The following is a 27873-nucleotide window of genomic DNA, read 5'->3' as shown; positions in this document are numbered from 1 at the left end:
TGTGCTGGGCGCTGCCCTCAGATAATCACATGGTTTGCTTTCGCCGTAAAGCCTTTTTGAAATCTGACATGGTGGCTGGATAAACAAGTTAAGCTTTATTTTGATGTATTACAATTGTGATTTCATGAAAGTTAAATATTTATAGTAATTTAATTTGAATTTGGTGCTCTGCATATTCACCGGATGCTGGCCAGGTGGGACGATAGCGTCCCACACCCCCTAGAGAGGTTAAATAAATGTTTGTTTTTTAAAATCTTGCCATAACTATCATTAGCATTGTCATCATTCACATTTGGTAGAATTCACACATCACCAAGGCTAATTTGGGGCATATACCATTTTTTTAAACAAAAAGTAACAAACTGTAAAAAGAACCCCTGGAATTTACCGAATCGATTTAATAAGAAAGAACAGCATGAGAGAAGACCGATTTGGTCTGAAAAACAACGCTCAAGCTCTGACACCTTTCACGGCCTATGCAGAATCACAACACACAAGTGCAACATCGTCGGATATCTCTAGCTGAAACTGACGGGTTTTGATGGCTATTGTTGTATTATGTTCATGTGTCTTTTTTGGCGCATGAACCGCTAGCGGGACACCTACGACAATATCCGGTGAAATTGCAGAGTGCGAAATTCAAAATACAAAAATTGTAATATTAAACATTCATGAAAATACAAGTGTCATACATCATTTAAAAGCTTAACTTCTTTTTAATCCAACTGCGTTGTCAGATTTCAAAAAGGCTTTACGGCGAAAACATACCATGCGATTATCTGATGACAGCGCCCCACAACAAAATAATTTTTCAGCCAGCACAGGCGACACAAAATCACAAATAGCGATTACATAAATCACTTGCCTTTGAAGATCTTCCTCTGTTTGCAATCCCACGGGTCCCAGCTACACAATGAATGGTCGTTTTGTTTGATAAAGTCCTTCTTTATGTCGAAAATGTCAGTTTAGTTGGTGCCAATGATCTCAGTTATCCACGATAATATTTAAGACGAGAATAGTATGTTCAATAGGTAAGATATAAATTACGAAGAGTGCGCACCTCATTCACGCGCCAACATGACCACTTTTCTAATGAGAGACACCTTGTAGTTCTTCCAACTACTTGTTCATTTTAAAAAAACAAGCCTGAAACCCATTCTAAAGACTGTTGACATCTAGTGGAAGCCATAGGTACTGCAATCTGGGTCCTATCTATTTGTATTTCCTATAGGCAAGCACTGAAATGGCCTGAGACTTCAACAACATAAAATTCTGGATGGATTTTCCTTTGGTTTTCACCTACCATATCAGTTCTGTTATACTCACAGACATTATTTTAACAGTTTCAGAAACTTCAGAGTGTTTTCTATCCAATCGAAGTATATGCATATCCTAGCTTCTGGGAGTAAGTAACAGGCAGTTTACTTTGGGCATGTCAGTCATCCAAAATTCCGAACAAAAACCAATCTCCCAAACAGGTTAATAACTTCAGCGCTGCACTGTCGGTATGGATGGAACATTTCAGATTGTCAGTGATGTGTACTCCGGTGAAGCTTTTTACCTTCTCCACTGAGGGCCTGTCGATGTGGATGTGGGCGTGCTCCCTCTGCTGTCTCCTGAAGTCCAAGATCAGCTCCTTTGTTTTGTTGACCATGAGGGAGACGTTATTTTCCTGGTACCACTCCGCCAGTGAAATTGGAGCAGATAGCCAGGGCAAATTTATGAAGCACCCATTTACACTGTCCGATGAAAATGCAAAATGACTATACCATTTAGCTAAGCTAAGAATGATGTGAATAATCAAGTCAATAACTGATGGGTAGTTAGATAGCATATAGTTAATATAATAGCTAGATTGATATTTTAGTAGCCAACTAACCTTAGGTAGCTAGCTAACATATTTTAACAGTACATACTGCTGTAATGATATGCTTTATGGTTCATAAGGATAGCGGAACTAACAGATTGTCAGCCAAAATAATGTATAACGTAATTTATTTACTTTACTTTATCCTCAACATTTTCTGAACATTTGTCATAATTAATTAAATCAATTAATCTGTATCTTAAAACCAATAAGCATACTAAATACTCAATTTACTTCACATATAGTATGGTTAGTGAGGTTATGCTGAGTACATCTAATAATCTTGGTTTTATCGTTTTTTCGCTAACATCAAAACTGTGATGTATTGAGCTTTAGATTAGTCTTTTATGTCATTGTGCCAACTCACAATAGCATCTCTGAATTCTTGATTAGATTGGAATTTTCCGTTATCCATGATTAGATTTTTTCCCATGTTCGAGCGGAATTGGTAGAATGCATTGCGCTTCATTTAGTGCCTCTATGGCTTTGCTATAGTTTACTTCTTCTATGATGGTTATTTCTGCGCCTCTCTCAACGGTGTCCAGAGTTTAGATTTCCTCACTCATGGTTTAAATATATGGCTTTTTTTTAAAATCCAAGGTAATGATACGCAGTTCCCTTGAGAGTAGTTATGGTATTTGTGCCTTTTAATTGGTCACGGCACCTGATACCTTAGAAGAAATATTGAAGCGTCTGCCAATTAACTACTGGAGAATATGGGAGATCTAATGTCTTATACCAGTGGCATGCTTGAAATCTTACTGTTGTTGATAACACATATTACCAAATTACGGTCATTCGTCTGTCCATAATATAAATCTAGCATCAATACACGCACGCATGGAACAAAAACAAACACACAAAACAAACAGTATTTGGTCAGGAACATCTTCCTTTCTTAGAATTTTAAGAGTAATTTCTTCTCAATTAAAATATAGTATGTATTTTAATGCAAATTTCCCATTATTTTTGAATATATATTTTCTATTTTTACACATTTTTTTAGAGCCTGCAGGAATATTTTATTTTTCTATCTCAGGATTGTGCCCTGGGATCACATAACTCATAACTGTGTTATATAATCCGATGGCCACTTCTCTGCTTCAACAGAGGCACAACACCTGTCTCTAACCAGGATACTTCTGCTTCAACAAAAATATCCTAATTGGAGATGTCCCTGCTCCTACAGGGTTACCCTGCTTCAACAGGGTGTTTGCCCTGGAATTACTCCTTTAATAAATAAAGATATCTCTGTTTTATCAGAGTTCCTAATAAAAAAGTATAGTGCTTTCACTATTCAGAAATAACTCTGCTACAACAAAGTTGCTAACTAAGGGTGTCTTTGCTACAACAAAGACAAAATGTACACAACCTGTCCCAGAACAGGATTTTCTATGATGTTCAAAAGAAAATCAGTCTCACCCTTAATTTATTTTGTCTGTTCGGAATGGCGTATCCACTCACTGACGCTCCCTGCTGGTCTGAGCGGGTCACTTTTCTGCTCTGCTTAGTCGAAGTGTGGGGCTCCCTGAGCCACATCTAATGCAGCCAATGTGCACAGTTTAACCTCGGTTTCCCCAGGAGCAATCAGCAAGCGGAGTTAGCCATCCCATTCTTGTCGCAAAATCTTTAGAGAAATTCAACAGGAAGAGAGACTGCAGATTCTTTCAAAAAACTATTTTCTAAGATTTGCAAAAATGAAGCAATCAATAACAACCACTCAATCAGTGCATCATTAGGAAAGCCCAACGAACAGAGTTGTCTCTTATTTTAAAAAAGCACAACCTAATTTGTCTAAGTTGCAGTTTAGCAGATTGGTGGAAAGAGGGACCGAACATGGTGTGTAAAAGCTGATTTAGCTTTTCTGTTCAGATTAACCTCTATTGGGTAGGGGTGTGTGCCAAAGTAAACTACCTGTTCCTCAGGCCCAGAAGATAGGATATGCATATAGAATAGAATACACCCTAAAGTTTCTAAAACAGTTAAAATTATGTCTGTGAGTATAACAGAACTGATATGGCAGGCGAGACCCCGAGTACAAACTATCCCCCCCAAAAAGAAATTCAGCCTCCCACTGTGTTCAATGGCTGTCACTTTTATTATAAGGCTAAATCCACCCAGATTGCAATTCCTAGGGCTTCCACTAGACGTCAACATTCTTCAGAAAGAGTTTCATGCTTGTTTTTTGAAAAATGAGCCAGAAATTGTAGTTTTTCTAGGTGGCTCCCATTTTGGCTGTAGTGTTTCCAAGCGTGTGGAAGAGAGCGCATTCTTTGGTATTTTTCTCCGGTGAAGACAATAATGATTCCCCATCTTAAATGTTATCGTTTATTTACGTATTAGGGTACCTAAGGTTTGATTATAAATGTTGTTTGACTTGTTTGGAAAAGTTTATTAGTAACGTTTGGGATTAGTTTTGTATGCTTTTTGATGGAGGGAAACTGGGTGGATTATTGACTGAAGCGTGCCAGCTAAACTGAGTTTTTATGGATATAAAAGAAGGACATTATCGAACAAAAAGAACCATTTGTGATGTATCTGGGACCGTTTGGAGTGCCAACAGAAGATCATCAAAGGTAAGGCATTTATTATATCGCTATTTCTGACATTCGTGGCGCACCTGCCTGGTTGAAATATGTTTTTCATGCTTTTGTATGTGGGGTGCTGTCCTCAGATAATCGCATGGTGTGCTTTCGCCGTAAAGCCTTTTTGAAATCTAACACAGCAGATGGATTAACAGGAAGTTAAGTTTTTTTTTATGTATTACACTGGTGATTTTATGAAAGTTAAATATTTATAAATCTGTAGTTTGAATTTCACACTCTGCAATTTCGCTACCATCCCACCTGCCCATAAGAAGTTTAAGATAGCTGATGTTGCCACCGATGTCTGTTACTTTCTGCATCTTTCCAAACATCTAAGTTCCTGTAGATTGTGAAAACAGGATGTCACAAACTGTGGTCGCACCCAAACGACTCTTATCTGTACACTCTGACTTATCACTAAGTCACATATGACAAGCCTGTATGAGCAAAATCCGAACATATAACAATGGACAATTCTCTAAGTAAAAACAGCATAGTAAGTCTAATTAAACAGTATAGGGGCGGCAGGGTAGCCTAGTGGTTAGAGCATTGGACTAGTAACTGAAAGGTTGCAAGTTCAAATCCCCGAGCTGACAAGGTACAAATCTGTCGTTCTGCCCCTGAACAGGCAGTTAACCCACTGTTCCTAGGCCGTCATTGAAAATAAGAATTTGTTCTTAACTGACTTGCCTAGTAAAATAAAGGTAAAATTTAAAATAGTATGTAATGAATTTTACATTTCCACCAGTATAACAGTGGCGTGCAGAACGGCATATCAGAAATAACCATTTGTGGCTCCTTGTCATGGATGGTCTATTGCAACAGACGACCAAAATGGGTTCTACTCCTACCAGCTGTAAACAAGAAGAAGCGGCTCCACTGGGAAAGCAATCACCAAAACTGGACAATTGAGAATTGGAAAAAGGTTGCTTGGTCCGATGAATCCCGGTTTCTTTTGCATCATGCTGATGGCAGTCAGAATTGGTGTACCTAATAAACTGAGCGCTGAGTGTATATTACATGTTGATTACTGTGAGGGTGGGGGCATCTCTAAATATAATGAATGATGTAGGACATTGCAACAAATGAGTCACGCACCCATCTTTTAACTCCCCTGTGACAACGATTATGAGGCATATGACTAACAAACCAATGGTTTAGCAGTGGAGAGATGCAGAAATAGGTAATATTACATAAAAATGTATAGATGGAATCTACTGTAAGTCAGACAAGGCACAGCGGTGGGCTGAATTCCATTAGGGGGAAAAGGGCAGGTAGAAATGGCGGTCCTGTCCAGAAACAACCCCTACCCACTACACACATACAGATCTGAAAGGCTTGGATAGGTAATTAACGTCAGGATTGGATAGGTACAAGCAATGTTCCCTCAAAGCTGAGCACAGCTCCCCTCGGGCTGCCGAGCAGAAGAAATATCAGCCTGCGCAGAGAAGCACTAGATTGAACATCACTCAACTTTCTAGAATTCCCCCCTTTAGTTACCACTATCAACGTTTCACTCTACTGTGGGAATGCTCAAATCAACGGAGTATTAGGCACTTCAATGTAACATACCGAAACAAAATGAACTGTGCAAGAGATTTTCTTGTAAGCAGAGCGCATTGGAGTAGGAATCTATTGCATTGACAGGCACGACTCAGGACTACCCTCAACGCCGACCAGTGCACCATAACCAATCAGAGCTGCAGTAGACCTATATGCAAATAGCCATTGCCATACATGGATCTGAGCCGTTCACTTTGAACTGGGGTAAATGCTCTTGCTTTGATATCAAACGTGAGAGATGCATTTAGCCACCTGTGTACATTTTTTCATAATCTTTGCTAGTTATTGATTGATTAGCCCAGTTATAGACAATGTCTAGTCAACAATAGGGGAGTGGTTGCTTCCCACAAGACCACAAAATGTGTGCATATCTAGCCATCTTTGATAAGCCAGTCAGGTACAGAGATTTTTGTATTCCTTAAAGGGGCAGTGTTGTATTTTGAGACTGTCTTGAATAAGCTAAGTAGCCAATAGGCGTGTTAAATAAATGTGTCTGTAAATGTCAATAAATGTGTCTGTTTCTCTCTAATAATGGTATGGGAATAATAATGCACTTTATTTTTTATGTAAAAACACAGCATTTTCAGTCACCTTGTTGTCTGATGGACAAGTGGATTAATGTTAAAGTCAAGCCTTGTATGCTTTTTTCAAAAGTCTCATGGAATGTAGGCCTACATTGAACACCACCCATTGGCTGCTACTAACAGAACATGTTAATACATGCAATAAACATGGACTCTTTTCCTAAATTTAACCTAATAATCCTAACCTGCTACGTTAGTTATCTTGACCTGCTACGAAAAGTCAAATCTGACGTTAATTTGGCCAAAGATGGATCCCTTCTAGTCATGACCCTGTCCAAAGTGCAGTCACACAAAATAACAAAAGGCCTTTAATCTGCATAGTATCTCGTTGACAGTGAGTACTGAGCAGTCATTGTTCATGTTATTTTACTTGGCCATTAGAAACTGTAATGAAACACCTTCATGACATTGTATCTAGCTCTTAATAATAAATCAGGTCCACAAGAAATTGTTTGAATTACCTTTTTAAATTCCAATGTCAATTTGTTTACCAACAAATAATGAAATGGCATAGGCTACATGTAGTACATTAGATAACTGCAGTGGAGCAGCTCTGTGGAGTCCAACTATTATCATCATGTTCTTCTTTCTGTAACAGAGTAGCTGTGCAAATAGTTACACGTTCCATCCCTTGGGAGAGGGGATATAAAATGTATGCCTTTAAACGCTTATACTGTAGGCTATCAAGCCTACTCAATAAATATAAAATTTAACTTCAAAAAAAGACAGGCTACTGTGTTGAAAATACATTGCGTGGAGGGCACTGTGTATCTGCACACAGAAGACAAGAACGCAAAATGTCAACAGCTCTGAAAGGTGGAGGAATGGAATTTCCCATTCTCTTTCACTTTCCCCACTTGAACTTTCCTTTGTTTTACATATTACCTCATCCATGGCATATCAATGAGGGAGACTATAAAGGTAGGGCAGGTAGCCCAACGTTTAGAAGTAGTGTTCAGGGATTTATCAACTCACCGGACACATGGCCACTCTTAATGTCTCCTTTGTGGTACAACTTCTGTGTGTAATTGTTCTTTACCCGGTTGTGTATGCTAAATGCAGTAACCAAAAGGAGCAAATGTATAATCTTTCTCAAACTCGCCAGACACTCAATGATCTTGCCATGGTTGGTCAATTTCTTTAACCTGTTACAATATAGGCAGAGACATATTTAGAAATATGGCTCTGAATATAGGCTGTAGCATGCATGTGATATCACAAGTTATTTATTCTAGTTGAAAATTGATTATTTGAGCTTAATTCATTCAAATATTTAGTTGTTTATTTGAGATTTTGTGTATTTTGTGTGTGTTATAGGATTGGAGACCAAGAGGCTGTATCCCAGAGGCGGAAATGATAATGGTCCAACGTCCAACGCTTTCAAAAGAGGTGATGCTCAGGAGATCATGAGTGTCTACAATTTATGTGTTACTCTAGTTCAACCGAATGGTTACACGAAGTGTTATTCTGATTACAGGAGGGGGAAAAGGTTTGGACACTGAAACTTGCGTTTCAACTAGCCAGTGAGCTCTTCCAACAAAACCTAACTCTTGTGAAATGGAATTCCATCAAACTCAGGGAGCTCCAAGACCTTCTTGCTCGACAATATATGACCTATTCAGAATGTGTACGTTCTTGTTTATGTTTCATTTGTTAACTGTAACTTGTTACACAATAATGATGATATATATTATTGTTATTATTAATGTAATCACATGTATATTTATATTAATGTTGTTGTTTACTATTTCAGGTCAGAGACATGCGTCTGCGTCGAAACCTTCCAATTGGTGATGTGGTTAAGAACTACTTCAAACAGCTGGACGACTTTCTTTCACGTGAGGTAAAGCATCTCATAGGCTGCATTTTATTGAGAGGGGTGGAGTGGGCCTAGCCTATACCTATGTTGTATAATGTATTATTTTCACCTAATACATATTTATTTGTCGTTTTTGTATTTTAGAGTTTCAGCTTGTGCTCATGGGAGGTCGTGAGAGCTGAAATGGGGAGCATCCTGAGGGATTTTTACAAGAAATCAAAAATGCCAAGAAAACACGTGTGAGAGTAGCATTACTTTTAGTTCATTTCTGCAAAACGTGTAATTTTCTTGTATGTTATTTCTCCGTGTTGCAAATCATTTCAATGTAGGTTATAGTATTTAAATGAAGATACAAACAGACTTACATTGGTGGAAATTGCACTCGAGTTTTTCGTTGAAATGTTTTCCTAAATGAGAAATTATTCCTACTAACAATTGCATATCAACATCATCTTCAATGAAAAACAATAAACTCCTTAATTAACAATACTCTGAATTCCAGCCATACTTTCCCGCCCTTTCAGACATCATCATCACTGTAAAACATTGTTGATTCGGATAGTTGTTAATTCTATCAAGTACACATTTACTGGATATTATGCAACATAATTATAACTCCACATTCTGAATGTTAGTTCAATGGAGTATAGCAATCTCTAACCGTGCTGTTACTCTTCAGTCTCTACAGTGGAAAGATAATAGATGCAGAGGTAACATCAACTCACATATCTGGATAAAAGTCCAATAAAAACACACGATTGCGGAATACTTGACAAATGATCTACGTGACAGACCTATATTTTACTCACAAGTGCGTGTAGGCCCAGATTCAAAAGCACCCGAAATATAGACTCCAATTTAAGCACTAATGCCAAGGTAAGGGGTATGGCCAAGGTCTATACTGCCTGTGCACTGCATAGGCTACCAGTGTTTTATTCTGAAAACAGGGAGCATAATGGTGCGGGTCTACCAAAATTATTCAGACCACTTAAACCCGTTTTTAAAACTAAATAAATTAATGTTGAGTGTGTAATTGATAGAACCCATACAAGGTTGATCTGTATCTTTAAATAGGCAGTTGAGGTCTAGATACCACAATTACCCTTTAAGCAACCTAGTTGGCACCATAGTTTCTGTGCGCAAATGAAAAGGTGTTGCGTTTTCAAACATTAAATGCTTTGGTTTTCGAAGTGAAAGGCCAAACTAAATTTTGTTCCATATGGTGATATTTATTTCGGCCATAGTCTGACTAAAATGGATTCACATGTTTATTTCTTCTATTAAAAGCAATCCTGGATGAAAGGACAATATTTCATGATAAAATAGCAAAAGAATCCAGATGTAACAATTATTCGAGAGATGCAGCTGTCCTTTCCTTGCATTTTCTCCAAACGAAGAACAACACTCTCAGGTATGAAAGTGTAAGGGAACTTCCATCTTTCACTTTTGGAACACCTTGCAGACTCTTTGTATGAAGGATCGACACAGGTTGGAGCATGGCAGAACTCTGTTTTGTCGGAAATATACGAAGTCGGGTATATTTCGGTTTGGAAGGGCATCAACGTTGATTGCGGATAGACCGAGAACGACAGTAGACCTAAGCTAAAATGGGTTCAATCAGCTTTTGGATGTTTTGAATCTGGAATAAAACCATCGGATGCAGTTGGATGAGGACACTGCCCCGGTCTCCGAGCATGTTCCAAGTGTTCAGCAACAACACCATAACGATGCTTCAGAAAATGGTAAGATATAGGGTAATGTTTATTCACTTGTTCCTGGTTATTGAGCTCTTGTCCTGTTTTCAACATTTCATGAGCTGCTACGTTTCATTTAAATTACCTGACTCCTTTTTGTACAGTAATAATAATGCAATATTTTGTTTATATTTTTTGGGCATCTCAGGGTCATGAAGTCTCTCGAAAACCTCAGATCACTTTCCTGATAAACAACACAGACAAGTCAATAATTTGAAGGTGAGAAATACTCATAAAAAATGTTTTGTTCTATCCATAAACTTTTTTTCTAAGAGTGGATTAAACACTGAATTCGGAAAATATTCAGACCCCTTCAACTTTCCCACATATTGTTACGTTACAGATCATTTCTAAAATTGATTACAAATAAATAAATCATCAATCTACACACAATATCTAATAATGAGAAAGCAAGAACAGTTTTTCGTTTTGAATAAAATTAGCAAAAATGTCTAAAAACATGTTTTGGCTTGGTCATTATGGGTTATTGTGTTTAGATTGATGAGGCCGACACCGGCCTCGGGGACAACCCGGAGGGCGAGGTGCAGGGTGATCCGGATGGAGACGGTGGAATTCTGATAACATGGAAGGATCTAACACGTCCTCCACCGGAACCCAGCATCTCTCCTCCGGCCCGTACCCCTCCCAGTCCACGAGGTACTGAAGGCCCCTCGCCCGACGTCTCGAATCCAAAATGGATCGAACAGAGTACGCCGGAACCCCCTCGATGTCTAGAGGAGGCGGAGGAACATCACGCACTTCAGCCTCCTGGAGCGGGCCAGCCACCATCGGCCTGAGGAGAGACACATGGAACGGGGGTTAATACGGTAATTAGTGGGCAGTTGTAACCTATAACATACCTCGTTCACTCTCCTCAGGACTTTAAACGGCCCCACAAACCGCGGACACAGCTTCCGGCAGAGCAGGCGGAGGGGCAGGTTTCGGGTCGAGAGCCAGACCCTGTCCCCTGGTGCGAACACTGGGGCCTCACTGCGGCGACGGTCTGCGCCAATTTTCTGGCGCCTTATGGCACGCTGAAGGTGGACATGGGCTGCCTCCCAGGTTTCCTCAGCGTGCCGAAACCAATTGTCCACCGCAGGGACCTCGGTCTGGCTCTGATGCCAAGGAGCCAGAACCGGCTGATACCCTAATACACATTTAAAAGGAGTAAGGTTAGTGGAGGAGTGACGTAGCGAGTTCTGAGCCATCTCTGCCCAGGGCACGAACTTCGCCCACTCCCCCGGCCGATCCTGGCAATAAGACCGCAGAAACCTACCCACATCCTGGTTAACTCTCTCCACCTGCCCATTACTCTCGGGGTGAAAACCTGAGGTAAGACCAACCGAGATCCCCAGACGCTCCATGAACGCCTTCCAGACCCTTGATGTGAACTGGGGACCCCGATCAGACACTATATCCTCAGGCACCCCATAGTGCCGGAAAACGTGTGTAAACAGGGCCTGTGCAGTTTGTAAGGCCGTAGGGAGACCGGGCAAAGGGAGGAGACGATAGGACTTTGAAAACCGATCCACAACGACCAGGATCGTGGTGTAACCCTGTGAAGGTGGAAGATCAGTCAAAAAAAATCCACCGACAGGTGCAACCACGGCCGTTGAGGAACGGGTAGAGGTTGTAGCTTACCTCTGGGCAGGTGTCTAGGAGCCTTGCACTGGGCGCACACCGAGCAGGAAGAAACATAAATCCTCACGTCCTTAGCTAAAGTGGGCCACCAGTACCTCCCTTCAAGACAGCGCATCGTCCGACCTATCCCAGGATGACCAGAGGAGGGTGACGTGTGAGCCCAATAGATCAATCGGTCGCGGACAGCAGATGGAACGTACAGACGACCAGCTGGACACTCAGGGGGAGAGGGCTCTGCACGTGACGCCTGCTCAATGTCCGCGTCCAGCTCCCACACTACAGGCGCCACCAGACACAAAGCTGGGAGTATGGGAGTGGGATCCATGGATCGCTCCTCTGTGTCATACAGCCGAGACAATGCGTCTGCCTTAATGTTCTGGGAGCCTGGTCTGTAAGAAAGAGTAAACACAAAACGAGTGAAAAACATGGCCCACCTTGCCTGGCGAGGATTCAATCTCTTCGCCTGCCGGATGTACTCCAGATTGCGGTGGTCAGTCCAGATGAGAAAAGGGTGTTTAGCCCCCTCAAGCCAATGCCTCCACCCCTTCAAGGCTTCTACGACAGCTAACAGCTCTCGGTTTCCCACATCATAGTTTCGCTCCCCTGGGCTGAGCTTCTTCGAAAAGAAAGCACAGGGGCGAAGCTTCAGTGGCGTACCCGAACGCTGAGAGAGCACTGCTCCTATCCCAGCTTCGGATGCGTCCACCTCCACTGTGAATGGCAAAGAGGGATCCGGATGAGCCAGCACAGGCACCGAGGTAAACAGAGTCTTCAGGTGCTCAAAAGCCCTGTTCGCCTCAGCCGACCACCGCAAGCGCACCGGGCCCCCCTTTAGCAGTGAGGTAATGGGAGCTGCCACCTGACCAAAACCCCGGATAAACCTCCGGTAGTAATTGGCAAACCCCAAAAAACGCATCAACTCCTTTACCGTGGTTGGAGTCGGCCAATTACGCACGGCTGTAATGCGGTCGCTCTCCATCTCCACTCCTGAAGTGGAAATCCGATGCCCTAGGAAGGAGATGGATTGTTGGAAGAACAAGCATTTCTCAGCCTTGACATATAGATCATGCTCCAACAGGCGACCAAGCACCCTGCGCACCAGGGACACATGCTCGGCGCGTGTAGCAGAGTATATCAGAATATCATCTATATACACCACTACACCCTGCCCGTGCAGGTCCCTGAAGATCTCATCTACAAATGATTGGAAAACTGATGGAGCATTCATCAACCCATATGGCATGACAAGGTACTCATAATGACCTGAGGTGGTGCTAAATGCCGTCTTCCACTCATCACCCTTCCGAATACGCACCAGATTGTACGCACTCCTGAGATCCAATTTTGTGAAAAAACATGCCCCGTGCATTAACTCAATAACCGTATTAATCAGAGGTAGCGGGTAACTATATTTCACTGTGATTTTATTCAGACCTCTTTAATCAATGCACGGGCGTAAACCGCCATCCTTTTTTTTTCACAAAAAAGAAACTCGAAGAGACGGGTGAAATGGATGGCTGAATGAACCCCTGATGCAGAGATTCAGAGACATATGTCTCCATAGCCTCTGTCTCCGCTTGCGACAGGGGATACACGTGACTCTTGGGATATGCAGCGTCTACCAGGAGATCTATCGCACAATCCCCCCGTCGATGGGGTGGTAATTGAGTCGCTTCCTTTTTACAGAAGGCGAGAGCCAAATCGGCATATTCGGGGGGAATGCGCACGGTGGAGACCTGGTCTGGACTTTCCACCGTAGTAGCACCAACGGAAACCCCTAAACACCTACCTGAGCATTCTCGCGACCACCCCGTGAGAGCCCTCGGTGGCCAAGAAACAGTGGGGTTATGGCAAGCTAACCAGGGTAGGCCTAGCACCACAGAATACGCAGGAGAATCAATAAGGAAAAGACTAATCTTCTCCTTGTGACCCTCCTGCGTTATCATACACAAAGGTGCGGTTACCTCCCTGATAAACCCTGTCCCTAATGGTCGACTATCTAAGGCATGAATAGGGAAAGGCATATCCACAGGAACAATAGGGATCCCTAAACTATGAGCTAGACTTTTATTAATGAAATTCCCAGCCGCACCTGAATCTACTAGCGCCATATACTGGGAATGCAGTGAAAAATCAGGAAAAGAGACCGAGACAAACATTAGTGCAGCAGAGGGCTCTGGATGAGAATGGTGCCTACTCACCTGGGGTGATGCCAGAATGCCCTGCCTGCCTTCTCTATTCCCAGAGGAACCAACCCGGCACCGACCAGCAGTGTGCCCTCTTGCGACCATGAATGGTGCTCGAGCGGGAACCCCCTCCGGTCTCCCTGCGCACCATCCCTCCCAATTCCATAGGTTCGGGAGAGAGGGTGCGAGAGGATGGAACAACCAGACCCCGATCTAGACGTCCACGAGTAGCCAGCATGTTGTCCAGCTTGATGGACATGTCCACCAGCTGGTCGAAGGTGAGGGTGGTGTCTCTACAGGCCAGCTCCCGACAGACGTCCTCGCGTGGCCTACAACGGTAATGGTCGATCAGGGCCCTGTCGCTCCATCCAGCGCCGGCAGCCAAGGTCCTAAACTCCAAAGCAAACTCCTGTGCACTCCTCATCTCCTGCCTCAGATGATAGAGGAGCTCCCCCGCTGCTTTGCCTTCAGGTGGATGATCGAATACTATCCGGAATTGGCGGGTGAACTCCTCAAAATGGTCCAACCCCGAATCCTCCCTTCTACACACAGCGCTGGCCCATTCCAGGGCTTTCCCGGTGAGGCATGAGACGAGGGCGTAACTCTTCTCACGGTCAGATGGTACTGGGGAGGCCGTGGCTAGATATAAGTTCAGCTTAAGTAGGAAACCCTGGCAGCCGGCAGTATCTCCGTTGTATCCCGTGGGTAGGGATAAATGGATCTTCGATTCCGGAGAGGAAAAAACGTTCAAGGGAGATTCCGGTTGTGGTGGTGGTGGCGCTGGAGAAACTCCCTGTCTCTCCCAGCGATCCATATTCTGGACAATGCGATCCATGACGGAGCTTATACAGTCAAGCTCCCTCGCTTGTTCCTGAACGCGTTCCTCCAGCTCCATGAGCATAGTGTCCTCTCCTGCTGACTTCATATTGTTGGTCAGAGATTCTGTCAGGCATATGTGTATAGGTGGCAGGGAAGTCAGGCGCAGGAGAGTCAAACGGAGTGTAAAATGGAGTCTTTTAATAATGTCATAGTAACATGCTCCATAACACTAAACAGGAAAAAAGAACATAAACAAATATGGGTACGAAGACCCGTCGCGCACCTACACAACAAAAACACTACACTGACAATAAACAATCTCTGACAAAGACATGAGGGGAAACAGAGGGTTAAATACACAACAGGTAATGAATGGGATTGAAAACAGGTATGTGGGAAGACAAGACAAAACCAATGGAAAATGAAAAATGGATCAATGATGGCTAGAAGACCGATGACATCGAACGCCGAGCACCGCCCGAACAAGGAGAGGCAACGACTTCGGCAGAAGTCGTGACATAGACTCCACTATGCTGTTGTTTTGAACTGCATATTGCCTATAAACAAATGAATATATGAATGAATGAATGAATGAATGAATGAATGAATGAATGAATGAATGAATGAATGAATGAATGAATGAATGAATGAATGAATGAATGAATGAAAGACTGAATGAAAGACTGAATGAAAGACTGAATGAAAGACTGAATGAAAGATTGAATGAGACTGAATGAAAGATTGAATGAAAGACTGAATGAAAGACTGAATGAAAGATTGAATGAAAGACTGAATGAAAGATTGAATGAAAGACTGAATGAAAGATTGAATGAAAGACTGAATGAAAGATTGAATGAAAGACTGAATGAAAGATTGAATGAAAGACTGAATGAAAGACTGAATGGATGAAGGCATGGATGACTGAATATGTAAATGAATAAAAACAACATGATAATAGATGCATGTTTTTTTTCTTTGAATTTTGGTATTAAATAATAAAGGAATAAATAAATGTATATCCTTCACATGCAAATGTGAAGCCATTAAATAATTGGGCCATATATCCCAAAGCCTCTAATGCAACCACCGAGGCGGCCTCGCCCTGTATAAAAGAAACCCGTGTTTTAGCCATTTGGGTGTCTCATACATTTCATGTTTAAACTTCCAATTTATCATTTTGAAATTGTACAAAATCATATACTGTAGCTTAGGCTATCAAAATCATGCTATATGGTACTGAAGTGTATTGCCTGTGTGTTCTTGTAAACATGCCTGTGTGTTCTTGTAAACGTGCCTGTGTGTTCTTGTAAACATGCCTGTGTGTTCTTGTAAACGTGCCTGTGTGTTCTTGTAAACATGCCTGTGTGTTCTTGTAAACGTGCCTGTGTGTTCTTGTAAACATGCTCTGGAAACATGTGAGCGACTTGTCTTTTAGACACAGAACTGGATATTGTCCACTCTGAAATAAAGTGAACTGTATTGGAATAGTAACCTTAAATGATAAAATTAAAATAAATGTAGGACTAATAATGGAATGTATTGAGAATCAAATTTGGCACACCAAATAGCGGACTGGTGCAAAATGTAGTGGACTGGTGCATAAACTGCGTCCACCTGCAACGATCGGAGTCTGCTGTGCCTCGACAGAACAGAGTCAGGCAGATACTCAACCATGCCATGTTTCTTTTGATAATATTTAAGTGTAACATACTTTCGAAATAATCATCAACCGATTATCTTAATCTTGATTCGATATGATACCTACACTGCTAAAGTTGTCCATCGTATAATTAACCGAATTATCGCTATACGTGAAGGTATAAAACATTCCTTTGTGGTGAAGAAGGCTGCATGGTTCAGGCTTTAGCTTCCCTTTACAAGCCCCACTTTTTTTTGCTATTGTGAAATTAATAAGAATGTTTTTTTTTGTCCAGCAAGTTAAGTTTTCATACATGTCTTTGCATAGAATTGCATTTCATGAGGTCAGAAAGCAGTTATTCAGCAGGCAATTATAAAAAATATATATATTTTACCTTTATTTAACTAGACAAGTCAGTTAAAGAACAAACCCTTTTTTACAATGACGGCCTAGGAACAGTGGGTTAACTGCCTTGTTCAGGGGCAGAACGACAGATTTGTACCTTGTCAGCTCGGGGTTTCGATCTGGCAAGCTTTCGGTTACTGGCCCAACATTCTAACCACTAGGCTACCTGCCAATTCTAACCACTAGGCTACCTGCCACCCCATATTCAATATTGGATATAAAAAAACGGTAACCGATTTCGAGAGTATAGTGCGGTGACATTGGCTTAACTTTTCCTTTTCTCTCATGGTGTTCATTCTTACTACCTTGATTCGGTAAATTCCAAGGGGCTCTTTTTACAGTTTGTTCATTTCTGGTTAATATAAGAGTATTTGCCCCAGATTAACCTTTTATTAGGCGCTTACCAAGACGACGAAAAATGATGACGAATATGCGTGAGTTTGGCCCAATGTGAATGAGCAGAAAAGTCACATTAATGTATAGTCTCATATAATGACGGTGACGTGATGATGACGACGTTAACCCTCCTGTTGTGTTCGTTTCATGTTAATTCATTTTGTGTTCCCGGTCCAAAATTACTTCCCCATTATAGCTGATTATAAATCCATAATAATACATATATTATCACCTAATGTTGTGTTATATCTTTTTTATCAACTTAAGTTCTTTTGAACATTACAAGTTTTGAACTTCTCTTTGCTATTTATGGTCTGTACTCCTCATTGACCTGAGCTCTACAACTCGTTTTTTAGTTTAAAAAAAAGCATCATGTATGGATTATTTTGACTATAACAAATACTCCGATTAAACCTATTGTGCTATTTATCACATCCTTGTCAAAGTTTAACAAGGACTCTCTCCTCATTACCAGTCTCATGATCAAAGATATGATCAAGAGCCTAACATACTGTATATCGTTTGATCATTGTGCTGCCACAGAACGAATTGTGAGCAAGGCATCAAAAAAGCTTTTATATACCAGAGCTGCGAGAAAAGTGCTATATATTATTGAAACAATGTTGCGATTGTTTGTGAGAATACCGACAGGTGTGGTTCCCGTGGGGGAAAGATTCTATCGGGGAAAGGTTCCGGTGGGGGTTGACATGGAAGCGAAGAAGGGGAGTGAGATGTGTCTGTGTGTGCTCAAACACACATGCATGTGGAGGTCTGGGAGAGGAAGTTTGTCCATCTGATGAATGGGCATGTGCCTGAATTCAATTTTATACACTAATTGTAGTCTCACCCATTTATTTCTAATGATCGGTCAATTTTGACCGGGAACATCACAAGTGTACAAAAGTTCAACAAAACACCCAAAACTGTTATGAAAATCATCCAAATGTATTTTGTGTGTTCAGATGCCCTGTGTGGACAAAGTCACGGAACCGTATGACAATTAGATTAAATGAACTACATTTTTCCCAGCGAGAACTTGTAAATCGGTCCAATTCGACCGTAACACAGCAGGGGGGTTAATTGGAGATGTAGGTTAGTGACATATCGTTTAAATGGATCAACAAGTTTATTTTGGTAGCCTAGTCGTGTTATTAAATAAACATATTGCATCTGCACATTTGTGGTGCATAGACTCGAGTAGAATCTGTGGGTCAATCAACTTCATTTCGAACATCCACACAAGTACAAAAGCTGCTGTCCTGAAACGAGAGAACCACACAGTAAAATAATCTATTCAAATAAAACCCTTCAATATAGGCTACTGTATTATTTGAACATTTTGCTTTAGAAGTTGCTTCATTTTGCTGAATTAACGTTTTGTCGAACAACGTAGTGTCTCCATGAAAAGGTATCAAATTGTAGAATTCTCATCTGCATTTATCTGTGTAAAAAGATTCAATGTAATAAATGGTATTGTCATATCAGGGAAGACATTTCAATTTGCATACAAACAAAATCATACTCAGGCATTCAGATACATTTATTGTCTGTCGAAAAATTATATTTCTAAAGTAATCCAGGTTACTTTTTTTACACGACAGAGACAGAAGAGGTTCAGCAAATATCTTTCTCACGTGACCTAAAATGATATATGCAGTTAAAACCATCTCTCTCTGTTGGGAAAAATAAATGGATGTAAATTAATGTGCTATACAATTATTCCCATTGAAGAAAATTATTTTTTTTTTTTTGGGGGGTATCTGTACTTTTTGTTTGTGAATTATATCTGAATGTTGGAGTGTGCCCCTGGCTATCCGTAAATTTAGAAAACAAGAAAATGGTGACGTCTGGATTGCTTAATATAAGGAATTGGAAATACTTTTACTTTTGATATTTTAAGTATATTTTAGCAATACCATTTACTTTTGATACTTAAGTATATTTTAAACCAAATACTTTTACTCAAGTAGAATTTTACTGGTTGAATTTTACTTTTACTTGAGTCATTTTCTATTAAGGTATCTTTACTTCTACTCAAGTATGACAATTGGGTACTTTTTCCAACCACTGAGAATAAGTGTGAGACACTGAAAAAGCACAGAGACGCAGTAAAAATCAACTACACACATTTTCAATATGCAATTTTGTTCACAGGTTATTCAAGCAGAAAGGTAATACAGTTCAGTTCAACATAGGCAAAAAAGGGACATACAAAATATAAATATTAATTTATAATAATAAAAAACAATAAATTATGCATTTAAATCTAATAAATAGACGAACAGGGTCCCACGTGATTGTTTGCATTCTTTATAAACTATTAAGGGCGTAGCTTCTGAGATGAGTCCGGATGATCAGTGCATCTTTGCCTTAAAAATATCCAATCTTTGCAAATGATGTTTCGTCTCTTTCCTGATGAGCTCCCACGCCTGCGCACTGTAGTTCTGAAATACAAAGGAACATGTAAATATCAGAGGTGTGGACTTTCTGGTCATATAATGATCATATTGTCTTGAACAACAAAGAGCTGGTGCCATATGTAATAATAATAATAATAATAATAATAATGTATGAAGCTTCTCAGAGTAGGAGTGCTGATTAAGGATCAGTTTTGCATTTCAGATCACTATGAATAAGGACAGAGGCCTGACACTTCTCTGAAATGCTTAATACATATGGCCCTAAAACCCCAAAAGTGTTACAAAACTGCTCCTGCTTAGCCTAGTTTATATTCATTTGATTAGATGTATTTAACACGTTGCCACCCGAAAACAAACTCACCATTTTTCTCAGAACCTTCCTATTCAACTTCTTGAAGTAGCGTTTCAGTCTCCTCTCAGGTTTCTCGGCAGGTGATACCTGTTGGACAAAATGAAAACATTAGCCCCCCACTGAACATAATAGCCCATAGATTCTCACTTCTACAGTTAATAGTCTACACCTAAAACAGGGCCCTCCAACCCTGTTCCTGAAGAGATACGGTCCTTTAGGTTTTCACTACAATCCTCATCAAGCACAGCCGATTAATTAGCTGGTTGATAAACTGAATCAGGTTAGTTACAACTGGGGTTGGAGCGAAAACCTACACGAGGGTAGCTCTCCATGAACAGGGTTGGAGAGCCCTGACCGAAACAGGGACCATACTTTAAATAGAACCGTTACTTACACAGGATTTAAGGTTCTCAAACTGGCGTTCGAGAATGTTGAGGAAATCGTCCAGCTTTTTCTTGTCCCAGGTGACAGCCTTCATATTCCCATCAAACAGTTTTGTGATTTGATAGATGGTCTCGTTCCGGAATCTGACTTGGTCCTCAAACTACACGTGAACATGTAAAAAGAAGATTAGAAACAGTATAGGCTTCAATTATGCCATCAATGTAACGTTGGGTCAAGACCGCTATACTAAAGCATATCAGAACATGAAAAGTCAAAATTATAGTTTTTACCTTGGCGTCATCTATGCGTCGGTATAGTAATTCGGGGAAAAAGACAGGGGCCTCCTGCTCTGTGATGTCTCCTCCCTGGAATACAACGAATATAATATTTTAAGTCACTCGTCTAAAAGTATAGCTTATACTGCAAGGACAGTATAGACCTAATGTATATAGCCTCTCGCGATCGCTCTGTCATTATAGACTAGCGCCCTTTTACTATGGCTACTCACATATAGATTACAGTCTTCTAACACAAAGGCTAAACATGAAACACAATACTATTTTGATAGGTTGGTTGTTTTGCTGTCCTTAATACATGCATTCAGTCTCCTTTTGCAGTGTGCTGATAACTCACCATCTGGTCCAGCAGGGAAAGGTATTCTGCGCTCAAGTGACCGTAGTGGTGTCGGATCCAGTCACAACAATTACACACGCTCTGCATACTGCAAATAATAAGAAAAATACACGTCCAGCTCTCTTTTGTATACATTGTAAATAGTAGTTTGCTTCGCTCTTAGTTTTCCAGTTGAGTTGAACATTTTGGCTCTTAACGAGTTTTATTTGGAGATGGGAAAGCGAAAATTGTACGGAGAATTTCCCTGATAAACCTACCGGAGGCGGGGACTTTAACTTTCCAGACTCTAGCTAGCACATGCAGGCAAAGGAATTCCATGCCTTGTCCGACTTCTGGACGACCAAATGCCAGCGTTGAATGATAGTTTAACCACAACGATATATGTTATTTTATTTAGATATAGACTAATCGCGAGAATGAGCTGTACGCGAGCTTTTAACTGCCAATAACTTCGCCTGAACTGCAAAAAAAAATACAACAAATGCAAAAAAGGCTGATACAATATCGTCAAAGTCGACATTAACCCCACAATTATGACATTTACCCACATAATAAGTCAATTTAGTGTGTTTCGTTCCCAAGTTAGTCCGAAATATTGTTTCGCTGCGGTCTGGCAAGTCCTCAATGTTGCGTTTCAAATTAAAAGTGGAAGGGAGACATCTGCGTCTCTCAACTTTTAATTTCAACAATGATGTAACCAACTTTTACCTGCTGGTGATGCAATTTTGACGAGCAATGACAACATGATTTGTTGGCACTTTGTCCTTTTCTTTTCAAACGAAAAATTATATTTTTATTTATTTATTTATTTTACCTTTATTTAACCAGGTAGGCAAGTTGAGAACAAGTTCGCATTTACAATTGCGACCTGGCCAAGATAAAGCAAAGCAGTTCGACAGATACAACGACACAGAGTTACACATGGAGTAAAACAAACATACAGTCAATAATACAGTATAAACAAGTCTATATACAATGTGAGCAAATGAGGTGAGAAGGGAGGTAAAGGCAAAAAAGGCCATGGTGGCAAAGTAAATACAATATAGCAAGTAAAACACTGGAATGGTAGTTTTGCAATGGAAGAATGTGCAAAGTAGAAATACAAATAATGGGGTGCAAAGGAGCAAAATAAATAAATTAATTAAAATTAAATACAGTTGGGAAAGAGGTAGTTGTTTGGGCTAAATTATAGGTGGGCTATGTACAGGTGCAGTAATCTGTGAGCTGCTCTGACAGTTGGTGCTTAAAGCTAGTGAGGGAGATAAGTGTTTCCAGTTTCAGAGATTTTTGTAGTTCGTTCCAGTCATTGGCAGCAGAGAACTGGAAGGAGAGGCGGCCAAAGAAAGAATTGGTTTTGGGGGTGACTAGAGAGATATACCTGCTGGAGCGTGTGCTACAGGTGGGAGATGGTATGGTGACCAGCGAGCTGAGATAAGGGGGGACTTTACCTAGCAGGGTCTTGTAGATGACATGGAGCCAGTGGGTTTGGCGACGAGTATGAAGCGAGGGCCAGCCACCGAGAGCATACAGGTCGCAATGGTGGGTAGTATATGGGGCTTTGGTGACAAAACGGATTGCACTGTGATAGACTGCATCCAATTTGTTGAGTAGGGTATTGGAGGCTATTTTGTAAATGACATCGCCAAAGTCGAGGATGGTCAGTTTTACAATGGTATGTTTGGCAGCATGAGTGAAGGATGCTTTGTTGCGAAATAGGAAGCCAATTCTAGATTTAACTTTGGATTGGAGATGTTTGATATGGGTCTGGAAGGAGAGTTTACAGTCTAACCAGACACCTAAGTATTTGTAGTTGTCCACGTATTCTAAGTCAGAGCCGTCCAGAGTAGTGATGTTGGACAGGCGGTTAGGTGCAGGTAGCGATCGGTTGAAGAGCATGCATTTAGTTTTACTTGTATTTAAGAGCAATTGGAGGCCACGGAAGGAGAGTTGTATGGCATTGAAGCTTGCCTGGAGGGTTGTTAACACAGTGTCCAAAGAAGGGCCGGAAGTATACAGAATGGTGTCGTCTGCGTAGAGGTGGATCAGAGACTCACCAGCAGCAAGAGCGACCTCATTGATGTATACAGAGAAGAGAGTCGGTCCAAGAATTGAACCCTGTGGCACCCCCATAGAGACTGCCAGAGGTCCGGACAGCAGACCCTCCGATTTGACACACTGAACTCTATCAGAGAAGTAGTTGGTGAACCAGGCGAGGCAATCATTTGAGAAACCAAGGCTGTCGAGTCTGCCGATGAGGATGTGGTGATTGACAGAGTCGAAAGCCTTGGCCAGATCAATGAATACGGCTGCACAGTAATGTTTCTTATCGATGGCGGTTAAGATATCGTTTAGGACCTTGAGCGTGGCTGAGGTGCACCCATGACCAGCTCTGAAACCAGATTGCATAGCAGAGAAGGTATGGTGAGATTCGAAATGGTCGGTAATCTGTTTGTTGACTTGGCTTTCGAAGACCTTAGAAAGGCACGGTAGGATAGATATAGGTCTGTAGCAGTTTGGGTCAAGAGTGTCCCCCTTTGAAGAGGGGGATGACCGCAGCTGCTTTCCAATCTTTGGGAATCTCAGACGACACGAAAGAGAGGTTGAACAGGCTAGTAATAGGGGTGGCAACAATTTCGGCAGATCATTTTAGAAAGAAAGGGTCCAGATTGTCTAGCCCGGCTGATTTGTAGGGGTCCAGATTTTGCAGCTCTTTCAGAACATCAGCTGAATGGATTTGGGAGAAGGAGAAATGGGGAAGGCTTGGGCGAGTTGCTGTTGGGGGTGCAGTGCTGTTGACCGGGGTAGGAGTAGCCAGGTGGAAAGCATGGCCAGCCGTAGAAAAATGCTTATTGAAATTCTCAATTATGGTAGATTTATCAGTGGTGACAGTGTTTCCTATCTTCAGTGCAGTGGGCAGCTGGGAGGAGGTGTTCTTATTCTCCATGGACTTTACAGTGTCCCAGAACTTTTTGAGTTAGTGTTTCAGGAAGCAAATTTCTGCTTGAAAAAGCTAGCCTTGGCTTTTCTAACTGCCTGTGTATAATGGTTTCTAGCTTCCCTGAACAGCTGCATATCACGGGGCTGTTCGATGCTAATGCAGAACGCCATAGGATGTTTTTGTGTTGGTTAAGGGCAGTCAGGTCTGGGGAGAACCAAGGGCTATATCTGTTCCTGGTTCTAAATTTCTTGAATGGGGCATGTTTATTTAAGATGGTTAGGAAGGCATTTAAAAAAAAAATATCCAGGCATCCTCTACTGACGGGATGAGATCAATATCCTTCCAGGATACCCCGGCCAGGTCGATTAGAAAGGCCTGCTCGCAGAAGTGTTTCAGGGAGCGTTTTACAGTGATGAGTGGAGGTCGTTTGACCGCTGACCCATGACAGATGCAGGCAATGAGGCAGTGATCGCTGAGATCTTGGTTGAAGACAGCAGAGGTGTATTTAGAGGGGAAGTTGGTTAGGATGATATCTATGAGGGTGCCCGTGTTTATGGCTTTGGGGAGGTACCTGGTAGGTTCATTGATAATTTGTGTGAGATTGAGGGCATCAAGTTTAGATTGTAGGATGGCTGGGGTGTTAAGCATGTTCCAGTTTAGGTCGCCTAGCAGCACGAACTCTGAAGATAGATGGGGGCAATCAGTTCACATATGGTGTCCAGAGCACAGCTGGGGGCAGAGGGTGGTCTATAGCAGGCGGCAACAGTGAGAGACTTGTTTTTAGAGAGGTGGATTTTTAAAAGTAGAAGTTCAAATTGTTTGGGTACAGACCTGGATAGTAGGACAGAACTCTGCAGGCTATCTTTGCAGTAGATTGCAACACCGCCCCCTTTGGCAGTTCTATCTTGTCTGAAAATGTTGTAGTTTGGAATTAAAATTTCTGAATTTTGGTGGTCTTCCTAAGCCAGGATTCAGACACAGCTAGAACATCCGGGTTGGCAGAGTGTGTTAAAGCAGTGAATAGAACAAACTTAGGGAGGAGGCTTCTAATGTTAACATGCATGAAACCAAGGCTATTACGGTTACAGAAGTCGTCAAAAGAGAGCGCCTGGGGAATAGGAGTGGAGCTAGGCACTGCAGGGCCTGGATTCACCTCTACATCGCCAGAGGAACATAGGAGGAGTAGAATAAGGGTACGGCTAAAAGCTATGAGAATTGGTCGTCTAGAACGTCTGGAACATAGAGTAAAAGGAGGTTTCTGGGGGCGGTAAAATAGCATCAAGGTATAATGTACAGACAAAGGTATGGTAGTATGTGAATACAGTGGAGGTAAACCTAGGTATTGAGTGATGAAGAGAGAGATATTGTCTCTAGAAACATCATTGAAACCAGGAGATGTCATTGCATGTGTGGGTGGTGGAACTAATAGGTTGGATAAGGTATAGTGAGCAGGACTAGAGGCTCTACAGTGAAATAAGCCAATAAACACTAACCAGAACAGCAATGGACAAGACATATTGACATTAAGGAGAGGCATGCTTAGTCGAGTGATCAAAAGGGTCCAGTGAGTGGAGAGGTTGGTTGGGGGTCACGGCGATTTAGACAGCTAGCCAGGCCATCGGTAGCAAGCTAGCATAGGATGGAGGTCTGTTGTTAGCCACCTCTTGCGTTCCGTCAGTAGATTAGTGGGGTTCCGTGTGGTAGAGGGGATTAATCCAAATCACACAACAACAACAAAAATAAAAATAATAGATATAGTTATAGAGGCCCAAGAAGAAAACATAATAATAAAAAAATTAAAAAATTGTCCGATTGTCTATTCAGATAGCAGCCGGTAAGACAGCTAAGGGTTAGCAGGCCGCAGATATTTGACCATACACTGAGTGCACAAATCATTAGGAACACCTTCCTACTATTGAGTTGCACCCCATTTTGCCCCCAGAACACCATCAATTCGTCGGGGCATGGACTCTACAAGGTGCGAAAGCGTCCCACAGGGATGCTGGCCCACGTTGACTCCAATGCGTCCCACAAATGTGTCAATTTGGCTGGATGTTCATTGGGTGGTGGACCATTCTTGTTTTTTTAACCTTTATTTAACTAGGTAGGTCAGTTAACTGCTGGAAAAACATAGGCCTTATGTCTATTTCGGATATTGATAGACAATATAAATTGTTGTTGTTATGGAGCCGCCAATAAGGCTAGGTTTCACTGCTGGTCTCAGATCCCTTCATCACTTTCTCTTAGCCTAGACTTTCTCCGTGCTTTGTCTGTCTGTCTGTCTGTCTGTCTGTCTGTCTGTCTGTCGGTCGGTCTGTCGGTCGGTCTGTCTGTCGGTCGGTCTGTCGGTCTTACCCAATGCTCTTTCGCCCGGGAAGCGTAACATGAGCCTGATACAACATTGTAGCCACAATTCACCGTTTTTCCAAGTAATAATTAGACAAAACAAATTATTTATAATATGTCTTGGTGATTCAATAGTTAATCATTACATTACTTTTAAGTTAAAACACTATTTGTATTGCTCAGAGTCTGTCAGTAACTCTATTAGAGGCAGATGATCTACTCTTTTTGGCTGCTTCTGATGACGGTTGTATATATTGACAATAGAATCTCGAAACTATGCTGGTATTCTTTTGTCCTTTATTATATATATATATATATGTGTGTATTATTATATCCTTATCTATGAATATGTTTTATTAGTAGCAGTAATAATGAGTAAATGGCACCATGTAAAGTTCTATTTGGACCCCATTTTGGTTCAGGGAGGAAGGTTCTATATTTGTTTCAGTGAAAGACTGTAAACATATTAATGGAATCATTCTGGAAACATATTGTTTCATAAAAAGTGGCAACGCAAACAAATTACTTTGGTGAACACAGGATACATGCTTCTTGTTGTTTTTACTTTTCCATGTCATATCAATTACATTGATATAACTTTTTACTCAAGAACATTCAAAGTGAAAATATAACCAATCATACATATTCATTGTTGAAACATGTTACAATGTTATTCACGATTACAGTATCAAGACCTTGAAATCCCTAAAAATATCCAGTACAAAGACAGAAGGAGACAAGAGAGAACAGTCTGAACATTTAAATAAAGATTACAGAGCAATGTGGAAAGGTCTACATTCTACAAGCTTTCTCATAGCATAAGAAAAGCATGTTTCTCTTTGAGGTTAAAGAGAAAGTCTCCCCACAGTTTCAAGTTTTGGCTTGACAACCTTGTCGACATTGCTTGACCCTCTGAAATAAAACCAAAAGAAGACACTTAATTAGTATTACAGTTTACATAATGTTATCCTAATGTGCATCTAAAACTAGAATAATGGTACAAAGATTTTAATTATTTTAATCATTTCCTCATTAAGCCGCAAATGTAGAAATTACTTTTCTGTCTTTGAAACCGGTCCACCACTTGGGTTCCTCCTCCTGAAGTTTCAAGTTGTGTTCTAGAGGTAAAGAACAAACCAATAATGATCCTACGGTGACAGCTTAAGGTGAATTGATTTCATCAAAGTGTTAGTGTTGGTTAGTTATAATTTTACTGGTGAGATTATTGAAAGAATGATGTGAAATAAAAACAGGAAATTGTAAAAAAACGGATCTTTCCTCCCAACAGCTAAAGGTCCTGAAGATTCTGCACATGTGCAGGACCCCCCAACTCCACACAGTCTCCTCTCCATTCATAGAGAACAGGCTAGCCTACTGTGGATAATGGTGCTCATTTAATAAAGTTAGATCAAAGCTGAATCTATTTCTGCAAGATCACATAATGATCGTTTTCTACATAACAGAACCAAATATAATAGCGTAGTATAACGTTACTGTAAGACAACAACAACAACAAAAAACTAATTTCTCATGAAATTTGAG

At 41.1% G+C, this 27873-nt stretch overlaps 3 protein-coding genes across 3 annotated transcripts in view; 2 read left to right on the top strand and 1 right to left on the bottom strand.

The window, feature by feature from the left end:
• The window catches only part of LOC112259172 (interferon a3-like), a 148176-nt gene that overhangs the window by 53993 nt on the left and 66310 nt on the right, over positions 1-27873 (top strand). Inside the window, exons 4-5 of the mRNA XM_042327871.1 lie at positions 4593-4610; positions 4945-4981. Of these exons, the coding sequence (XP_042183805.1) occupies positions 4593-4610; positions 4945-4981 (55 nt within the window). The remainder of the gene's footprint in view (positions 1-4592; positions 4611-4944; positions 4982-27873) is intronic.
• Positions 7582-8888, top strand: LOC112258505 (interferon tau-6). Its single transcript, XM_024432925.2, has 5 exons — positions 7582-7725; positions 7917-7988; positions 8077-8226; positions 8353-8442; positions 8563-8888. Exons 1-5 carry the CDS (start codon positions 7582-7584, stop codon positions 8659-8661), a joined length of 555 nt encoding a protein of 184 aa, XP_024288693.1. The 3' UTR covers positions 8662-8888.
• On the bottom strand, positions 19613-21182 carry LOC121847206 (interferon a3-like). Its single transcript, XM_042327308.1, has 5 exons — positions 21048-21182; positions 20705-20779; positions 20425-20574; positions 20040-20117; positions 19613-19702 (listed from the first exon to the last, which is right to left on the bottom strand). Exons 1-5 carry the CDS (start codon positions 21180-21182, stop codon positions 19613-19615), a joined length of 528 nt encoding a protein of 175 aa, XP_042183242.1.

Source organism: Oncorhynchus tshawytscha, linkage group LG09 (assembly GCF_018296145.1).
Source record: "Oncorhynchus tshawytscha isolate Ot180627B linkage group LG09, Otsh_v2.0, whole genome shotgun sequence".
NCBI lineage: Eukaryota > Metazoa > Chordata > Actinopteri > Salmoniformes > Salmonidae > Oncorhynchus > Oncorhynchus tshawytscha.
Note: the sequence above shows the minus strand (reverse complement) of the source record. Positions and strands in the feature narration are given on the sequence as shown.